This window comes from Oncorhynchus clarkii, unplaced genomic scaffold (assembly GCF_045791955.1).
Source record: "Oncorhynchus clarkii lewisi isolate Uvic-CL-2024 unplaced genomic scaffold, UVic_Ocla_1.0 unplaced_contig_11233_pilon_pilon, whole genome shotgun sequence".
Lineage (NCBI taxonomy): Eukaryota > Metazoa > Chordata > Actinopteri > Salmoniformes > Salmonidae > Oncorhynchus > Oncorhynchus clarkii.
In genome coordinates, this window is record NW_027257950.1 from 327481 (window position 1) to 347500 (window position 20020).

At 45.5% G+C, this 20020-nt stretch overlaps 2 protein-coding genes across 2 annotated transcripts; both read left to right on the top strand.

Annotated features, from left to right (window-relative positions):
• Positions 1–11635: 11635 nt before the first annotated feature.
• On the top strand, positions 11636–18566 carry LOC139394187 (lipopolysaccharide-induced tumor necrosis factor-alpha factor homolog). The gene is made up of 5 exons (XM_071142232.1): positions 11636–11774; positions 11857–11958; positions 13748–13937; positions 14242–14343; positions 18468–18566. Exons 1-5 carry the CDS (start codon positions 11636–11638, stop codon positions 18472–18474), a joined length of 540 nt encoding a protein of 179 aa, XP_070998333.1. The 3' UTR covers positions 18475–18566.
• Positions 18567–19194: 628 nt separating this feature from the next.
• On the top strand, positions 19195–19923 carry LOC139394188 (uncharacterized). The gene has a single exon (XM_071142233.1). The coding sequence runs from the start codon at positions 19195–19197 to the stop codon at positions 19921–19923; it is 729 nt and encodes a 242-aa protein (XP_070998334.1).
• The last annotated feature ends 97 nt before the right edge of the window (positions 19924–20020 follow it).

A 20020-nucleotide genomic window follows, 5' to 3' on the forward strand; every position in this document is an offset into this window, starting at 1 on the left:
CCTAGTGGTTAGAGCAGGTAGCCTAGTGGTTAGAGCAGGGTAGCCTAGTGGTTAGAGCAGGTAGCCTAGTGGTTAGAGCAGGGTAGCTTAGTGGTTAGAGCAGGGTAGCCTAGTGGTTAGAGCAGGTAGCCTAGTGGTTAGAGCAGGTAGCCTAGTGGTTAGAGCAGGGTAGCCTAGTGGTTAGAGCAGGTAGCCTAGTGGTTAGAGGCAGGTAGCCTAGTGGTTAGAGCAGGGTAGCCTAGTGGTTAGAGCAGGTAGCCTAGTGGTTAGAGCAGGTAGCCTAGTGGTTAGAGCAGGGTAGCCTAGTGGTTAGAGCAGGGTAGCCTAGTGGTTAGAGGCAGGTAGCCTAGTGGTTAGAGCAGGTAGCCTAGTGGTTAGAGCAGGTAGCCTAGTGGTTAGAGCAGGTAGCCTAGTGGTTAGAGCAGGGTAGCCTAGGGGTAAGAGCAGGTAGCCTAGTGGTTAGAGCAGGTAGCCTAGTGGTTAGAGCAGGTAGCCTAGTGGTTAGAGGCAGGGTAGCCTAGTGGTTAGAGCAGGTAGCCTAGTGGTTAGAGCAGGTAGCCTAGTGGTTAGAGCAGGTAGCCTAGTGGTTAGAGCAGGTACTAGGTAGCCTAGTGGTTAGAGCAGGTAGCCTAGTGGTTAGAGCAGGGTAGCCTAGTGGTTAGAGCAGGTAGCCTAGTGGTTAGAGCAGGGTAGCCTAGTGGTTAGAGCAGGGTAGCCTAGTGGTTAGAGCAGGTAGCCTAGTGGTTAGAGTAGGTAGCCTAGTGGTTAGAGCAGGTAGCCTAGTGTTTAGAGCAGGTAGCCTAGTGGTTAGAGCAGGGTAGCCTAGTGGTTAGAGCAGGTAGCCTAGTGGTTAGAGCAGGTAGCCTAGTGGTTAGAGCAGGTAGCCTAGTGGTTAGAGCAGGTAGCAGGTAGCAGGTAGCCTAGTGGTTAGAGGCAGGTAGCCTAGTGGTTAGAGCAGGGTAGCCTAGTGGTTAGAGCAGGTAGCCTAGTGGTTAGAGCAGGTAGCCTAGTGGTTAGAGGCAGGGTAGCCTAGTGGTTAGAGCAGGTAGCCTAGTGGTTAGAGCAGGTAGCCTAGTGGTTAGAGCAGGTAGCCTAGTGGTTAGAGCAGGTAGCCTAGTGGTTAGAGGCAGGTAGCCTAGTGGTTAGAGCAGGTAGCCTAGTGGTTAGAGCAGGTAGCCTAGTGGTTAGAGCAGGTAGCCTAGTGGTTAGAGCAGGTAGCCTAGTGGTTAGAGCAGGTAGCAGGTAGCCTAGTGGTTAGAGCAGGTAGCCTAGTGGTTAGAGCAGGGTAGCCTAGTGGTTAGAGCAGGTAGCCTAGTGGTTAGAGCAGGGTAGCCTAGTGGTTAGAGCAGGTAGCCTAGTGGTTAGAGCAGGTAGCCTAGTGGTTAGAGCAGGGTAGCCTAGTGGTTAGAGCAGGTAGCCTAGTGGTTAGAGCAGGGTAGCTTAGTGGTTAGAGCAGGGTAGCCTAGTGGTTAGAGCAGGTAGCCTAGTGGTTAGAGCAGGTAGCCTAGTGGTTAGAGCAGGGTAGCCTAGTGGTTAGAGCAGGTAGCCTAGTGGTTAGAGGCAGGTAGCCTAGTGGTTAGAGCAGGGTAGCCTAGTGGTTAGAGCAGGTAGCCTAGTGGTTAGAGCAGGTAGCCTAGTGGTTAGAGCAGGGTAGCCTAGTGGTTAGAGCAGGGTAGCCTAGTGGTTAGAGGCAGGTAGCCTAGTGGTTAGAGCAGGTAGCCTAGTGGTTAGAGCAGGTAGCCTAGTGGTTAGAGCAGGTAGCCTAGTGGTTAGAGCAGGGTAGCCTAGGGGTAAGAGCAGGTAGCCTAGTGGTTAGAGCAGGTAGCCTAGTGGTTAGAGCAGGTAGCCTAGTGGTTAGAGGCAGGGTAGCCTAGTGGTTAGAGCAGGTAGCCTAGTGGTTAGAGCAGGTAGCCTAGTGGTTAGAGCAGGTAGCCTAGTGGTTAGAGCAGGTACTAGGTAGCCTAGTGGTTAGAGCAGGTAGCCTAGTGGTTAGAGCAGGGTAGCCTAGTGGTTAGAGCAGGTAGCCTAGTGGTTAGAGCAGGGTAGCCTAGTGGTTAGAGCAGGGTAGCCTAGTGGTTAGAGCAGGTAGCCTAGTGGTTAGAGTAGGTAGCCTAGTGGTTAGAGCAGGTAGCCTAGTGTTTAGAGCAGGTAGCCTAGTGGTTAGAGCAGGGTAGCCTAGTGGTTAGAGCAGGTAGCCTAGTGGTTAGAGCAGGTAGCCTAGTGGTTAGAGCAGGTAGCCTAGTGGTTAGAGCAGGTAGCAGGTAGCAGGTAGCCTAGTGGTTAGAGGCAGGTAGCCTAGTGGTTAGAGCAGGGTAGCCTAGTGGTTAGAGCAGGTAGCCTAGTGGTTAGAGCAGGTAGCCTAGTGGTTAGAGGCAGGGTAGCCTAGTGGTTAGAGCAGGTAGCCTAGTGGTTAGAGCAGGTAGCCTAGTGGTTAGAGCAGGTAGCCTAGTGGTTAGAGCAGGTAGCCTAGTGGTTAGAGGCAGGTAGCCTAGTGGTTAGAGCAGGTAGCCTAGTGGTTAGAGCAGGTAGCCTAGTGGTTAGAGCAGGTAGCCTAGTGGTTAGAGCAGGTAGCCTAGTGGTTAGAGCAGGTAGCCTAGTGGTTAGAGCAGGTAGCCTAGTGGTTAGAGCAGGTATCCTAGTGGTTAGAGCAGGTAGCCTAGTGGTTAGAGCAGGTAGCCTAGTGGTTAGAGTAGGTAGCCTAGTGGTTAGAGCAGGTATCCTAGTGGTTAGAGCAGGTAGCCTAGTGGTTAGAGCAGGTAGCCTAGTGGTTAGAGCAGGTAGCCTAGTGGTTAGAGCAGGTAGCCTAGTGGTTAGAGGCAGGTAGCCTAGTGGTTAGAGCAGGTAGCCTAGTGGTTAGAGCAGGTAGCCTAGTGGTTAGAGCAGGTAGCCTAGTGGTTAGAGTAGGTAGCCTAGTGGTTAGAGCAGGTATCCTAGTGGTTAGAGCAGGTAGCCTAGTGGTTAGAGCAGGTAGCCTAGTGGTTAGAGCAGGGTAGCCTAGTGGTTAGAGCAGGTAGCCTAGTGGTTAGAGCAGGTAGCCTAGTGGTTAGAGCAGGTAGCCTAGTGGTTAGAGCAGGGTAGCCTAGGGGTAAGAGCAGGTAGCCTAGTGGTTAGAGCAGGTAGCCTAGTGGTTAGAGCAGGTAGCCTAGTGGTTAGAGGCAGGGTAGCCTAGTGGTTAGAGCAGGTAGCCTAGTGGTTAGAGCAGGTAGCCTAGTGGTTAGAGCAGGTAGCCTAGTGGTTAGAGCAGGTAGCCTAGTGGTTAGAGCAGGTACTAGGTAGCCTAGTGGTTAGAGCAGGTAGCCTAGTGGTTAGAGCAGGGTAGCCTAGTGGTTAGAGCAGGTAGCCTAGTGGTTAGAGCAGGGTAGCCTAGTGGTTAGAGCAGGGTAGCCTAGTGGTTAGAGCAGGTAGCCTAGTGGTTAGAGTAGGTAGCCTAGTGGTTAGAGCAGGTAGCCTAGTGTTTAGAGCAGGTAGCCTAGTGGTTAGAGCAGGGTAGCCTAGTGGTTAGAGCAGGTAGCCTAGTGGTTAGAGCAGGTAGCCTAGTGGTTAGAGCAGGTAGCCTAGTGGTTAGAGCAGGTAGCAGGTAGCCTAGTGGTTAGAGGCAGGTAGCCTAGTGGTTAGAGCAGGGTAGCCTAGTGGTTAGAGCAGGTAGCCTAGTGGTTAGAGCAGGTAGCCTAGTGGTTAGAGGCAGGGTAGCCTAGTGGTTAGAGCAGGTAGCCTAGTGGTTAGAGCAGGTTGCCTAGTGGTTAGAGCAGGTAGCCTAGTGGTTAGAGCAGGTAGCCTAGTGGTTAGAGGCAGGTAGCCTAGTGGTTAGAGCAGGTAGCCTAGTGGTTAGAGCAGGTAGCCTAGTGGTTAGAGCAGGTAGCCTAGTGGTTAGAGCAGGTAGCCTAGTGGTTAGAGCAGGTAGCCTAGTGGTTAGAGCAGGTAGCCGAGTGGTTAGAGCAGGTATCCTAGTGGTTAGAGCAGGTAGCCTAGTGGTTAGAGCAGGTAGCCTAGTGGTTAGAGTAGGTAGCCTAGTGGTTAGAGCAGGTATCCTAGTGGTTAGAGCAGGTAGCCTAGTGGTTAGAGCAGGTAGCCTAGTGGTTAGAGCAGGTAGCCTAGTGGTTAGAGGCAGGTAGCCTAGTGGTTAGAGGCAGGTAGCCTAGTGGTTGGAGCAGGTAGCCTAGTGGTTAGAGCAGGTAGCCTAGTGGTTGGAGCAGGTAGCCTAGTGGTTAGAGGCAGGTAGCCTAGTGGTTAGAGCAGGTAGCCTAGTGGTTAGAGCAGGTAGCCTAGTGGTTAGAGCAGGTAGCCTAGTGGTTAGAGGCAGGTAGCCTAGTGGTTAGAGCAGGTAGCCTAGTGGTTAGAGCAGGTAACCTAGTGGTTAGAGCAGGTAACCTAGTGGTTAGAGCAGGTAGCCTAGTGGTTAGAGGCAGGTAGCCTAGTGGTTGGAGCAGGTAGCCTAGTGGTTAGAGCAGGTAGCCTAGTGGTTGGAGCAGGTAGCCTAGTGGTTAGAGCAGGTAGCCTAGTGGTTAGAGCAGGTAGCCTAGTGGTTAGAGTAGGTAGCCTAGTGGTTAGAGCAGGTAGCCTAGTGGTTAAAGCAGGTAGCCTAGTGGTTAGAGCAGGTAGCCTAGTGGTTAGAGCAGGTAGCCGAGTGGTTAGAGGCAGGTAGCCTAGTGGTTAGAGCAGGTAGCCTAGTGGTTAGAGCAGGTAGCCTAGTGGTTAGAGGCAGGTAGCCTAGTGGTTAGAGGCAGGTAGCCTAGTGGTTGGAGCAGGTAGCCTAGTGGTTAGAGCAGGTAGCCTAGTGGTTGGATCAGGTAGCCTAGTGGTTAGAGGCAGGTAGCTTAGTGGTTAGAGCAGGTAGCCTAGTGGTTAGAGCAGGTAGCCTAGTGGTTAGAGCAGGTAGCCTAGTGGTTAGAGGCAGGTAGCCTAGTGGTTAGAGCAGGTAGCCTAGTGGTTAGAGCAGGTAACCTAGTGGTTAGAGCAGGTAACCTAGTGGTTAGAGCAGGTAGCCTAGTGGTTAGAGCAGGTAACCTAGTGGTTAGAGGCAGGTAGCCTAGTGGTTAGAGCAGGTAGCCTAGTGGTTAGAGCAGGTAGCCTAGTGGTTAGAGCAGGTAGCCCAGTGGTTGGAGCAGGTAGCCTAGTGGTTAAAGCGTTGGGCCAGTAACTGAAAGGTTACAAGATTGAATCGCGAGCTGACAAGGTAGAAATCAGTCGTTCTGCCACTGAACAGGCAGTTAACCCACTGTTCCTAGACCAGTTAACCCACTGTTCCTAGACCAGTTAACCCACTGTTCCTAGACCAGTTAACCCACTGTTCCTAGACCAGTTAACCCACTGTTCCTAGACCAGTTAACCCACTGTTCCTAGACCAGTTAACCCACTGTTCCTAGACCAGTTAACCCACTGTTCCTAGACCAGTTAACCCACTGTTCCTAGGCCAGTTAACCCACTGTTCCTAGACCAGTTAACCCACTGTTCCTAGACCAGTTAACCCACTGTTCCTAGACCAGTTAACCCACTGTTCCTAGACCAGTTAACCCACTGTTCCTAGACCAGTTAACCCACTGTTCCTAGACCAGTTAACCCACTGTTCCTAGACCAGTTAACCCACTGTTCCTAGACCAGTTAACCCACTGTTCCTAGACCAGTTAACCCCACTGTTCCTAGACCAGTTAACCCACTGTTCCTAGACCAGTTAACCCACTGTTCCTAGACCAGTTAACCCAAAGTTCCTAGACCAGTTAACCCACTGTTCCTAGACCAGTTAACCCACTGTTCCTAGACCAGTTAACCCACTGTTCCTAGACCAGTTAACCCACTGTTCCTAGACCAGTTAACCCACTCTCAGCCTCCAGTATTTATGCTGCAGTAGTTTATGTGTCGGGGGGCTAGGGTCAGTTTGTTATATCTGGAGTACTTCTCCTGTCCTATTCGGTGTCCTGTGTGAATCTAAGTGTGCGTTCTCTAATTCTCTCCTTCTCTCTTTCTTTCTCTCTCTCGGAGGACCTGAGCCCTAGGACCATGCCCCAGGACTACCTGACATGATGACTCCTTGCTGTCCCCAGTCCACCTGGTCGTGCTGCTACTCCAGTTTCAACTGTTCTGCCTTATTATTATTCGACCATGCTGGTCATTTATGAACATTTGAACATCTTGGCCATGTTCTGCACCCGGCACAGCCAGAAGAGGACTGGCCACCACACATAGCCTGGTACCTCTCTAGGTTTCTTCCTAGGTTTTGGCCTTTCTAGGGAGTTGTTCCTAGCCACCGTGCTTCTACACCTGCATTGCTTGCTGTTTGGGGTTTTAGGCTGGGTTTCTGTACAGCACTTTGAGATATCAGCTGATGTACGAAGGGCTATGTAAATAAATTGGATTTGTCTTTTGATTTGTTCCTAGGCCGTCATTGAAAATAAGAATTTGTTCTTAATAACTGACTTGCCTGAAGACATTGTTACCTATTTGTTAATAAAGCCAGTTTGTTATTTAGAATGATTTATTTCTGTTTTTAGAGGGAGAGAAACCAAAAGCCTGCCGCCACCTCCCAGTTACGGTTGGCAACCAGCATCTATAGCAAGCAGTTTGCACTGTGATGCAGTGTCTTAGACTGCTGTGCCACTCAGGTGCAATGTGACTGGTTGATACAGGCTACAGTAAGAGCATTTCCACCCTACTTGAAGTCCAAGTTTCTCTTAGAATAAAAACCTTAGTTTAACAACAGCTTCAGTAAGTAATACCGAAGTCGTGCACAATTATCATTTTCTATGTAGGTTTATGTTGCCCGTTCATTAACGTGTATAAACAGGATATGTGTGTAAAGTATAAACATAGGATATGTGTGTACAAACAGGATATGTGTAAAGTATAAACAGGATATGTGTAAAGTATAAACATAGGATATGTGTGTATAAACAGGATATGTGTAAAGTATAAACAGGATGTGTGTGTAAAGTATAAACAGGATATGTGTGTAAAGTATAAACATAGGATATGTGTGTAAAGTATAAACAGGATGTGTGTGTATGAACAGGATGTGTGTAGAAGATATTTAAATATCCATTGTCAGTTAGAGACACAGTAGCGCCTTGGGACCCAAAATCAGTGCTCTAACTCCCCCTTGTGGTGGTCTGGAGCAGCACAGTAGCGCCTTGGGACCCAAAATCAGTGCTCTAACTCCCCCTTGTGGTGGTCTGGAGCAGCACAGTAGCGCCTTGGGACCCAAAATCAGTGCTCTACCTCCCCCTTGTGGTGGTCTGGAGCAGCACAGTAGCGCCTTGGGACCCAAAATCAGTGCTCTACCTCCCCCTTGTGGTGGTCTGGAGCAGCACAGTAGCGCCTTGGGACCCAAAATCAGTGCTCTACCTCCCCCTTGTGGTGGTCTGGAGCAGCACAGTAGCGCCTTGGGACCCAAAATCAGTGCTCTACCTCCCCCTTGTGGTGGTCTGGAGCAGCACAGTAGCGCCTTGGGACCCAAAATCAGTGCTCTACCTCCCCCTTGTGGTGGTCTGGAGCAGCACAAGGAGGAGTCAAGTAGTGACGCAGGGAAACGTACTCAACCACAAATGACCTCTAAGTCCCTCAGAATAACACTTTTAGTGGAGCCACTGTAAACTTCCTTCTGCCGAAAGTACGACCATATTTCCCTCAGATACACAAAGAATTCCAAAACAACCAGTTTTAATAAACTCCCATATCTACTGGGTGAAATTCCAGTCTGACATCACAGCAGCAAGATGTGTGACCTGTTGCCACAAGAAAAGGGTAACCAGTGAAGAACAAACACCATTGTAAATACAACCCATATGTATGCTTATTTATTTTCCCTTGTGTACTTTAACCATTTGTACATTGTTACAACACTGTATATATATATATATATAATATGACATTTGTAATGTCTTTATTGTTAACACTTTTCCCATGCCAATAATGCCAATAAAGCCCCTTGAATTGAATTGAGAGAGAGAGAGAGATAAAGACAGAGAGAGAGGGGGAGATACAGACAGAGAGAGAGAGAGAGAAAGACAGAGAGAAAGAGAAAGAGAGAGAGAGACAAAGAGAGAGAGAGACAAAGACAGAGAGAAAGAGAGAGAGACAAAGACAAAGACAAAGAGAGAGAGAGAGAGAGACAGAGAGACAGAGAGACAGAGACAGAGACAGAGAGACAGAGAGACAGAGACAGAGAGAGAGACAGAGAGACAGAGACAGAGAGAGACAGAGACAGAGAGAGAGAGACAGAGAGAAAAACAGAGACAGAGAGACAGAGACAGAGAGACAGAGAGACAGAGAGACAGAGACAGAGACAGAGAGACAGAGAGACAGAGACAGAGAGAGAGACAGAGAGACAGAGACAGAGAGAGACAGAGACAGAGAGAGAGAGACAGAGAGAAAAACAGAGACAGAGAGACAGAGACAGAGAGACAGAGACAGAGAAGGTATGCTGTATGTTCCTCATTCCTCAGTATTGTAATGTGTGTGTGTGTGTGTGTGTTTGTGTGTAAGAGGTTGGTTCAGGCTGTGATGTCATCACCTCACTACCAGTTTCAGTCAGCTGAGCCTCTTGTAACAGGTTAGTCTCTGTTACTACTACTACTACTACCCTCTATAACAGGTAAGACACTGTTACTACTACTACTACTACCCTCTATAACAGGTTAGTCTCTGTTACTACTACTACTACTACCCTCTATAACAGGTTAGTCTCTGTTACTACTACTACTACTACCCTCTATAACAGGTAAGACACTGTTACTACTACTACTACCCTCTATAACAGGTTAGACTCTGTTACTACCACTACTACCCTCTATAACAGGTTAGACTCTGTTACTACTACTACTACCCTCTATAACAGGTAAGACACTGTTACTACTACTACTACTACCCTCTATAACAGGTAAGACACTGTTACTACTACTACTACCCTCTATAACAGGTTAGACTCTGTTACTACTACTACCCTCTATAACAGGTTAGACTCTGTTACTACTACTACTACCCTCTATAACAGGTAAGACTCTGTTACTACTACTATCCTCTATAACAGGTAAGACACTGTTACTACTACTACCCTCTATAACAGGTTAGACTCTGTTACTACTACTACTACCCTCTATAACAGGTTAGACTCTGTTACTACTACTACTACTACCCTCTATAACAGGTTAGACTCTGTTACTACTACTACTACTACCCTCTATAACAGGTTAGACTCTGTTACTACTACTACTACCCTCTATAACAGGTTAGACTCTGTTACTACTACTACTACTACCCTCTATAACAGGTTAGACTCTGTTACTACTACTACCCTCTATAACAGGTTAGACACTGTTACTACTACTACTACCCTCTATAACAGGTTAGACTCTGTTACTACTACTACTACCCTCTATAACAGGTTCGACTCTGTTACTACTACTACTACTACCCTCTATAACAGGTAAGACACTGTTACTACTACTACTACTACCCTCTATAACAGGTTAGACTCTGTTACTACTACTACTACTACCCTCTATAACAGGTAAGACACTGTTACTACTACTACTACCCTCTATAACAGGTAAGACACTGTTACTACTACTACTACTACCCTCTATAACAGGTTAGACACTGTTACTACTACTACCCTCTATAACAGGTTAGACTCTGTTACTACTACTACCCTCTATAACAGGTTAGACACTGTTACTACTACTACCACCCTCTATAACAGGTTAGACTCTGTTACTACTACTACTACCCTCTATAACAGGTTAGACTCTGTTACTACTACTACTACTACCCTCTATAACAGGTTAGACTCTGTTACTACTACTACTACCCTCTATAACAGGTTAGACTCTGTTACTACTACTACTACCCTCTATAACAGGTTAGACTCTGTTACTACTACTACTACTACCCTCTATAACAGGTTAGACTCTGTTACTACTACTACTACCCTCTATAACAGGTTAGACTCTGTTACTACTACTACTACTACCCTCTATAACAGGTTAGACTCTGTTACTACTACTACTACTACCCTCTATAACAGGTTAGACTCTGTTACTACTACTACTACTACCCTCTATAACAGGTTAGACTCTGTTACTACTACTACTACTACCCTCTATAACAGGTTAGACTCTGTTACTACTACTACCCTCTATAACAGGTTTGACTCTGTTACTACTACTACTACTACCCTCTATAACAGGTTAGACTCTGTTACTACTACTACTACCCTCTATAACAGGTTAGACTCTGTTACTACTACTACTACTACCCTCTATAACAGGTTAGACTCTGTTACTACTACTACCACCCTCTATAACAGGTTAGACTCTGTTACTACTACTACTACTACCCTCTATAACAGGTAAGACACTGTTACTACTACTACCCTCTATAACAGGTTAGACTCTGTTACTACTACTATCCTCTATAACAGGTTAGACTCTGTTACTACTACTACCACCCTCTATAACAGGTTAGACTCTGTTACTACTACTACTACTACCCTCTATAACAGGTAAGACACTGTTACTACTACTACCCTCTATAACAGGTTAGACTCTGTTACTACTACTACTACCCTCTATAACAGGTTAGACTCTGTTACTACTACTACCACCCTCTATAACAGGTTAGACTCTGTTACTACTACTACTACTACCCTCTATAACAGGTTAGACTCTGTTACTACTACTACCCTCTATAACAGGTTAGACTCTGTTACTACTACTACTACTACCCTCTATAACAGGTTAGACTCTGTTACTACTACTACTACCCTCTATAACAGGTTAGACTCTGTTACTACCACTACTACCCTCTATAACAGGTAAGACACTGTTACTACTACTACTACTACCCTCTATAACAGGTTAGACTCTGTTACTACTACTACTACTACCCTCTATAACAGGTTAGACTCTGTTACTACTACTACTACCCTCTATAACAGGTAAGACACTGTTACTACTACTACTACTACCCTCTATAACAGGTTAGACTCTGTTACTACTACTACTACTACCCTCTATAACAGGTTAGACTCTGTTACTACCACTACTACCCTCTATAACAGGTTAGACTCTGTTACTACCACTACTACCCTCTATAACAGGTAAGACACTGTTACTACTACTACTACTACCCTCTATAACAGGTTAGACTCTGTTACTACTACTACTACTACCCTCTATAACAGGTTAGACTCTGTTACTACTACTACTACCCTCTATAACAGGTTAGACTCTGTTACTACTACTACTACCCTCTATAACAGGTAAGACACTGTTACTACTACTATCCTCTATAACAGGTTAGACTCTGTTACTACTACTACCCTCTATAACAGGTTAGACTCTGTTACTACTACTACTATCCTCTATAACAGGTTTGGCACTGTTTCTACTCTCTAACAAGTTGACTAACGTAACAGACAGACAGACACAGGCAGACAGACAGACAGACAGACAGACAGACAGGCAGACAGACACAGGCAGACAGACAGACAGACAGACAGACAGACATACAGACAGTTGCATCTGTACTAGGACCCCTTGTCTAACGCTTCTCCATCTAACTCTAGTTCTCGTGAGACTGATTCTGATTGGAGCGTGGTTCAGCTGCTTCCTGTCAGTGGCACCTACTTCCTGTTGTCTTCCTGATGGACCCCCCGTCGTACAACGCTCAGTCCGAGGCCCCCCACTATTCCCCCGCTCCCACGACCGCCATAGTAACCATCCCCTCCCTTCCTCCCCACCACCCAACACCAACCACACCCCCACCCACCTACGGAGAAGCAGGTAGGTGTGTGTGTGCGTGTGTGCGTGTGTGCATTTGCATGCGTGTGTTTGTGTTCTCCTCTCTGATTGGTTGTCTCTGTAGTCACCATGCAGACGGACCCGTTTCCTGTCCTGACTCCGCCCACCAGGCAGTCACTACCCAGTCAGGAGCAGACTGGCTTCTTCCTCTACCACTCAACACAAAGTAACTACCTATCAGAACCAGAGCCATTTAGAAAGTTGTGAAATATAATTGGCTCTGATCAGAACTCTCTATAGACACGGTTCTGATCAGAACTCTCTATAGACATGGTTCTGATCACAACTCTCTATAGACATGGTTCTGATCACAACTCTCTATAGACACGGTTCTGATCAGAACTCTCTATAGACATGGTTCTGATCAGAACTCTCTATAGACACGGTTCTGATCAGAACTCTCTATAAACGTGGTTCTGATCAGAACTCTCTATAGACATGGTTCTGATCAGAACTCTCTATAGACATGGTTCTACAGACATGGTTCTGATCAGAACTCTCTATCGACATGGTTCTGATCAGAACTCTCTATAGACATGGTTATGATCACAACTCTCTATAGACATGGTTCTACAGACATGGTTCTGATCAGAACTCTCTATCGACATGGTTCTGATCACAACTCTCTATAGACATGGTTCTGATCAGAACTCTCTATAGACATGGTTCTGATCAGAACTCTCTATAGACATGGTTCTGATCAGAACTCTCTATAGACATGGTTCTATAGACATGGTTCTGATCAGAACTCTCTATAGACATGGTTCTATAGACACATGGTTCTTATCAGAACTCTCTATAGACATGGTTCTGATCACAACTCTCTATAGACATGGTTCTGATCAGAACTCTCTATAGACATGGTTCTGATCAGAACTCTCTATCGACATGGTTCTGATCAGAACTCTCTATAGACATGGTTCTATAGACATGGTTCTGATCAGAACTCTCTATAGACATGGTTCTATAGACACATGGTTCTTATCAGAACTCTCTATAGACATGGTTCTGATCACAACTCTCTATAGACATGGTTCTATAGACATGGTTCTGATCACAACTCTCTATAGACATGGTTCTATAGACATGGTTCTATAGACATGGTTCTGATCACAACTCTCTATAGACATGGTTCTATAGACATGGTTCTATAGACATGGTTCTGATCACAACTCTCTATAGACATGGTTCTATAGACATGGTTCTACAGACATGGTTCTTATCAGAACTCTCTATAGACATGGTTCTGATCACAACTCTTTATAGACATGGTTCTGATCAGAACTCTCTATAGACATGGTTCTGATCAGAACTCTCTATAGACATGGTTCTATAGACATGGTTCTGATCAGAACTCTATAGACATGGTTCTATAGACATGGTTCTGATCACAACTCTCTATAGACATGGTTCTGATCAGAACTCTCTATAGACATGGTTCTGATCAGAACTCTCTATAGACATGGTTCTATAGACATGGTTCTGATCACAACTCTCTATAGACATGGTTCTATAGACATGGTTCTATAGACATGGTTCTGATCACAACTCTCTATAGACATGGTTCTATAGACATGGTTCTATAGACATGGTTCTATAGACATGGTTCTGATCACAACTCTCTATAGACATGGTTCTATAGACATGGTTCTACAGACATGGTTCTTATCAGAACTCTCTATAGACATGGTTCTGATCACAACTCTCTATAGACATGGTTCTGATCAGAACTCTCTATAGACATGGTTCTGATCAGAACTCTCTATAGACATGGTTCTATAGACATGGTTCTGATCAGAACTCTCTATAGACATGGTTCTATAGACATGGTTCTGATCACAACTCTCTATAGACATGGTTCTGATCAGAACTCTCTATAGACATGGTTCTGATCAGAACTCTCTATAGACATGGTTCTATAGACATGGTTCTGATCACAACTCTCTCTCTGTCAGCTGTCAACATGGAGACAGTGCAGCAGCATTCCCCGACGGTGGTGATCATCCAATCAGAGGCTGTGGGTCCGATGGGCGACACCCCCTGTATGACACAGTGTTCTAACTGTCATCAGCGCGTCACGACGGTCGTCACCAACAGACCTGGCGTGGCTGCGTGGGCCATGTGTGGCCTGCTGACACTCATGGGGTAACACAGACACACACCTGGCATAGCTGCATGGGCCATGTGTGGCCTGGTTAATGCTCACTACAACATTGATATTGGCCCTCTGATGCCTCCTACTGAGCAATAACCGTAATAGCAAATGTGTGTGTGTGTGTGTGTGTGTGTGTGTGTGTGTGTGTGTGTGTGTGTGTGTGTGTGTGTGTGTGTGTGTGTGTGTGTGTGTGTGTGTGTGTGTGTGTGTATGTGTGTGTGTGTATGTGTGTATGTGTGTGTGTGTATGTGTGTATGTGTGTGTGTGTGTGTGTGTGTGTGTGTGTGTGTACAGGTTCATCTGCGGATGCTGTCTGATCCCGTTCCTGGTCGCAGGGTTCCAGGACGCTCATCACTCCTGCCCGCTCTGCCACGCCCACCTCCACACACACACCAGGTGACATCATCACTACAAGACGTGACATCATCACTACATGACATGATTTGTATTTGTATTTATTATGGATCCCCATTAGTTCCTGCAGCAGCTACTCTTCCTGGGGTTTATTATGGATCCCCATTAGTTCCTGCAGCAGCTACTCTTCCTGGGGTTTATCATGGAACCCCATTAGTTCCTGCCAAGACAGCAGCTACTCTTCCTGTGGTTTATTATGGATCCCCATTAGTTCCTGCAGCAGCTACTCTTCCTGGGGTTTATCATGGAACCCCATTAGTTCCTGCCAAGACAGCAGCTACTCTTCCTGGGGTTTATTATGGATCCCCATTAGTTCCTGCCAAGGCAGCAGCTACTCTTCATGGGGTTTATTATGGATCCCCATTAGTTCCTGTCAAGGCAGCAGCTACTCTTCCTGGGGTTTATTATGGATCCCCATTAGTTCCTGCCAAGGCAGCAGCTACTCTTCCTGGAGTTTATTATGGAACCCCATTAGTTCCTGCCAAGGCAGCAGCTACTCTTCCTGTGGTTTATTATGGATCCCCATTAGTTCCTGCCAAGGCAGCTGCTACTCTTCCTAGGGTTTATTATGGATCCCCGTTAGTTCCTGCAGCATCAACTCTTCCTGGGGTTTATTATGGATCCCCATTAGTTCCTGCCAAGGCAGCAGCTACTCTTCATGGGGTTTATTATGGATCCCCATTAGTTCCTGTCAAGGCAGCAGCTACTCTTCCTGGGGTTTATTATGGATCCCCATTAGTTCCTGCCAAGGCAGCAGCTACTCTTCCTGGAGTTTATTATGGAACCCCATTAGTTCCTGCCAAGGCAGCAGCTACTCTTCCTGTGGTTTATTATGGATCCCCATTAGTTCCTGCCAAGGCAGCTGCTACTCTTCCTAGGGTTTATTATGGATCCCCGTTAGTTCCTGCAGCATCAACTCTTCCTGGGGTTTATTATGGATCCCCATTAGTTTCTGCCAAGGCAGCAGCTACTCTTCCTGGGGTTGATTATGGATCCCCATTATTTCCTGCCAAGGCAGCAGCTACTCTTCCTGGGGTTTATTATGGATCCCCATTAGTTCCTGCCAAGGCAGCAGCTACTCTTCCTAGGGTTTATTATGGATCCCCATTAGTTCCTGCCAAGTCAGCAGATACTCTTCCTGTGGTCCAGCAAAATTAAATCAGTCACAACATTATTAAAACGTGACAATATTATTCAGATTTCAGATTTCAATACACACTAGGTATGTGCCCTCAGGCCCCTTCTCCACTACCATGTGTATGTGTGTGTATAGTGCATATGTCATCTTGTGTCTGTATGTATGTGTCTGTGCCTATGTTTGTGTTGTAGATACACTGTTTGTCACAGTCCATAAGGTGTATTTTGATCTGTTTTTTTATCTGATTCTATTGTTACCTGATGTGGAATAGAGTTCCATGTAGTCTTGGAACTGTGCCCCTCCCATAGTCTGTTCTGGACTTGGGGACTGTGAATAGACCTCTGGTGGCATGTCTTGTGGGGTATGCATGGGTGTCTGACCTGTGTGCTAGTAGTTTAGACAGACACCTTGTGGCACATTCAATATGTTAATACCTCTCACAAATACAAGTAGTGATGAAGTCAACCTCCACTTTGAACCAGCCCCCATAATATTAATGTTAGCTCTCTGTGTACGTCCACGGGCCAGCCGTGCTGCCCTCTCCTGAGCCAATTCAAAAGTCCCTCTTTGTGGCACCTGACCACACGACTGAACAGTAGTCCAGGTGTGACAAAGCTAGGGCCTGCCTTGTTGATAGTGCTGTTAACATCTTGAAACTAGGGGGCACTATTTTTATTTTTGGAAAAATAACGTTCCCAAAGTAAACCGCCTATTTCTCAAGACCAGATGCTAGAATATGCATATAATTGACAGCTTGGGATAGAAAACACTCTTCCAAAACTGAAACTAACTGCAGCTCTTTGTTAAGTGTTTGTTAAGTGTTGCAGTCATTTCAGTCGCTGTAGTAGCTGGCGTGTATAGTGTTGAGTGATCCACATACATAGACACTCAGGCTTTACTTAAAGCCGGTGGCATGTAGTTAGTAAAGATTGAAAAAAGTAAGGTCCTAGACAGCTGCCCTGGGGAATGCCTGATTCTACCTGGATTATGTTGGGTTGGCTTCCATTAAAGAACACCCTCTGTGTTCTTTTAGACAGGAAACTCTTTATTCACAATACAGCAGGGGGTGTAAAGCCAAAACACTTACGTTTTTCCATCAGCAGACTATGATCGATAATGTCAAATGCTGCACTGAAGTCTAACGAAACAGCTCCCACAATATTTTCATTATCAATTTCTATCAGTCAATCATCAGTCATTTGTGTAAGTGGTGTGCTTGTTGAAAGTCCTTCCCTATAAGCGTGCTGAGACTTAATTTGTTTACTGTGAAATAGCATTGCATCTGGTCAAACACCATTTTTTCCAGAAGTTTAATAAGGGTTGGTAACAGAATGATTGGTCGGCTATTTGAGCCAGTAAAGAGGGCTTTACTATTCTTAGGTAGCAGAATGACTTTAGCTTCCCTCCAGGCCTGAGGGAACATACTTTCTAGTAGGCTTGGATTGAAGATATGGCAAATAGGAGCGGCAATATCGTCTGTTATTATCCTCATTAATTTTCCATTCAAGTTGTCAGACCCCAGTGGCTTTTCATTGATGATAGATAACAATAATTTTTTCACCTCTACCTGTTTTTCATAATTTGGTCAGATATACTTGGATGTGTAGCGTCAGAGTTTGTTGCTGGTATTCCATGCCTAAGTTTGCTAATCTTGCCATTGAAAGGAATCATTATTGTAGTTGTCAATATCAGTAGGGTTTGTGATGAATGAGCATCTGATTCAATGAGCTGAGGTTACCTTGTTTTCCCTCAATTTAATTGAAGCTCCAATTAAATGTTCAATTTACCATCATTCTTTATATCATTTATCTTTGTTTTATAGTGTAGTTTATTATTTTTATTCAGTTTAGTCACATGATTTCTCAATTTGCAGTACATTTGCCAATCAGTTGTGCAGCCAGACTTACTTACCGTTCCTTTTGCCTCTTCCCTCTCAACCATTTTTCAATTCCTCATCAATCCACAGGGATTTAACAGTTTTTACAGTCACTTTCTTAATGGGTGCTGTGTCTGTTTGCTCCTCATTACACACCACGGACCAACAAATATTCTTTACATCCACAATATAGGAATCACTACAAATAGTATTGTATGACCTCTTATACACTATATCAGGCCCAGCCTTTGGAACTTTGGTTTTCCTAGACGTGGCCACCATATTGTGATCACTACATCCGATGGATTTGTATACTGCTTTCAAGCACATTTCTGCAGCATTAGTTTTAAGATGTGATCAATACATGTTGATGACTTAATTCCTGTGCTGTTTGTAACTACCCTGGTAGGGTGACTGATAACCTCAACCAGGTTGCAGGCACTAGTTAGTTACTGGTTACAGTTTGAAGGTTTTTCTTGACTGGGCAGCTTGATGAAAGCCAGTCAATATTTAAATCACCCAGAAAATATTCCTCTCTTTTGATATCACATACATTATCAAGCATTTCACACACGTTATCCAGATACTGACTGTTATCACTTGGTGGTCTATAGCAGCTTCCCACCAGAATGGGCTTGAGTTGAGGCAGATGAACCTGTAGCCATATTACTAATACAATATTTAACATTATCCAGATACTGACTGTTAGCACTTGGTGGTCTATAGCAGCTTCCCACCAGAATGGGCTTTAGGTGAGGCAGATGACCCTGTAGCCATATTACTTCAACAGTATTTAACATGAGATCCTCTCTAATCTTTACAGTAAAGTGGTTCTAAATATAAACAGAAACACCTCCACCTTTGGCATTTCTGTATTTTCGGTAGATGTTATAACCATGTATTGCTACCACTGTATCATCAAAGGTATTATCTAAGTGAGTTTCAGAGATGGTCAGAATATGAATGTCATCTGTTCCTAGCAAGTTATTGACTTCATGAACCTTGTTTCTTAAGCAACATATGTTAACATTGTCTATTTTGAGCACTTTTCTGGGATGCTTGCTTGTTTTCATTGTTTTCTCATCGCTACAGGATGTGACATCATAACTACATGCCATGACATCCTCACTACAGGACGTGACATCATCACTACATGGCGTGATATCATCACTACAGGATGTGACATCATCACTACAGGACATGACATCCTCACTACAGGACGTGACATCATCACCACAAGAAGAGAAGGACTGGTGACATCAGAAGCCCTAGTCAGAGTGTCCTCTCAGGGCTTTAAACCACTGGACTGGTGTAGACTGGGTTAGGGGATAGAGAGGTTACAGAGGTTAGGGTTCAGAGGTTAGGGTTCAGAGGTTAGGGGTGAGAGGAGGGAATGAGAACATGGCTGTTGGGTTGAAGCCCGATTACAACATTAATTTACACTGTATTAAATGTCACTGTATTCAATATATTAACTATATCATGTATCATATTGCACACGGTATTAACTACATTATTTATTTATTAAATAGTGTATGAATTATATTGTATGTTATATTTCATAATGGTATTAAATATATTATATTTGATATATTGTTTATTGTAAACTGGGTGGTTCGAGCCCTGAATGGTGATTGGCTGACAGCCGTGGTATATCAGACCGGGATACCACGGGTATGACAAAACATGTTTTTTTAGTGCTCTAATTACGTTGGTAACCAGTTTGTAATAGCAATAAGGCACCTGGGGGTTTGTGGTATATGGTCAATATATCACGGCTAAGGGTTGTATCGAGGCACTCTGCGTTGCGTAGTGTTATATGCCTTTAGCCGTGGTATATTGGGCATATACCACACCCCCATCTATACCACACCCCTTCATATACCACACCCCCACGTATACCACACCCCCACGTATACCACACCCCCACCTATACCACACCCCCTCCTATACCACACCCCCTGCTATACCACACCCCCTCCTATACTGCACCGCCTCGTATACCACACTTCTTCGTGCACCACACCCCCTCGTGTACCCCCTCGTATACCACACCCCCTCATGTACCCCATCGTATACCCAATCGTATACCACACCCCCTCGTATACCCCCTCGTATACCCCCTCATATACCACACACCCTCATGAACACCCTCGTATACCCCTCGTATTCCCCCTCGTATACCACACCCCCTCATGTACCCCCTTGTATACCCCCTCCTATACCACACCCCTCCTATACCACACCCCCTCATGTACCCCCTCGTGTACCCCCTCCTATACCACACCCCCTACTATACCACACCCCCTCATTTACCCCCTCCTATACCACACCCCCTCGTATACCCCCTCCAATACCACCCTCCCTCCTATACCACACCCCCGCCTATACCACACCCCCTCGTGTACACCCTCGTGTACCCCCTCCTATACCACACCCCCCTGTGTACCCCCTCATATACCACACCCCTCATGTACCCCCTCATATACCCCCACCTATACCACCCCCCCTCCTATACCACACCCCTCGTGCCTTATTGCTAAAATAGATGATCAGGAAAGTTATTTAAAAACAACAATTAACTTGGTTATTTTACTCTATTATATTATATCATATTATATATTATTATAACTCTATTATATTAT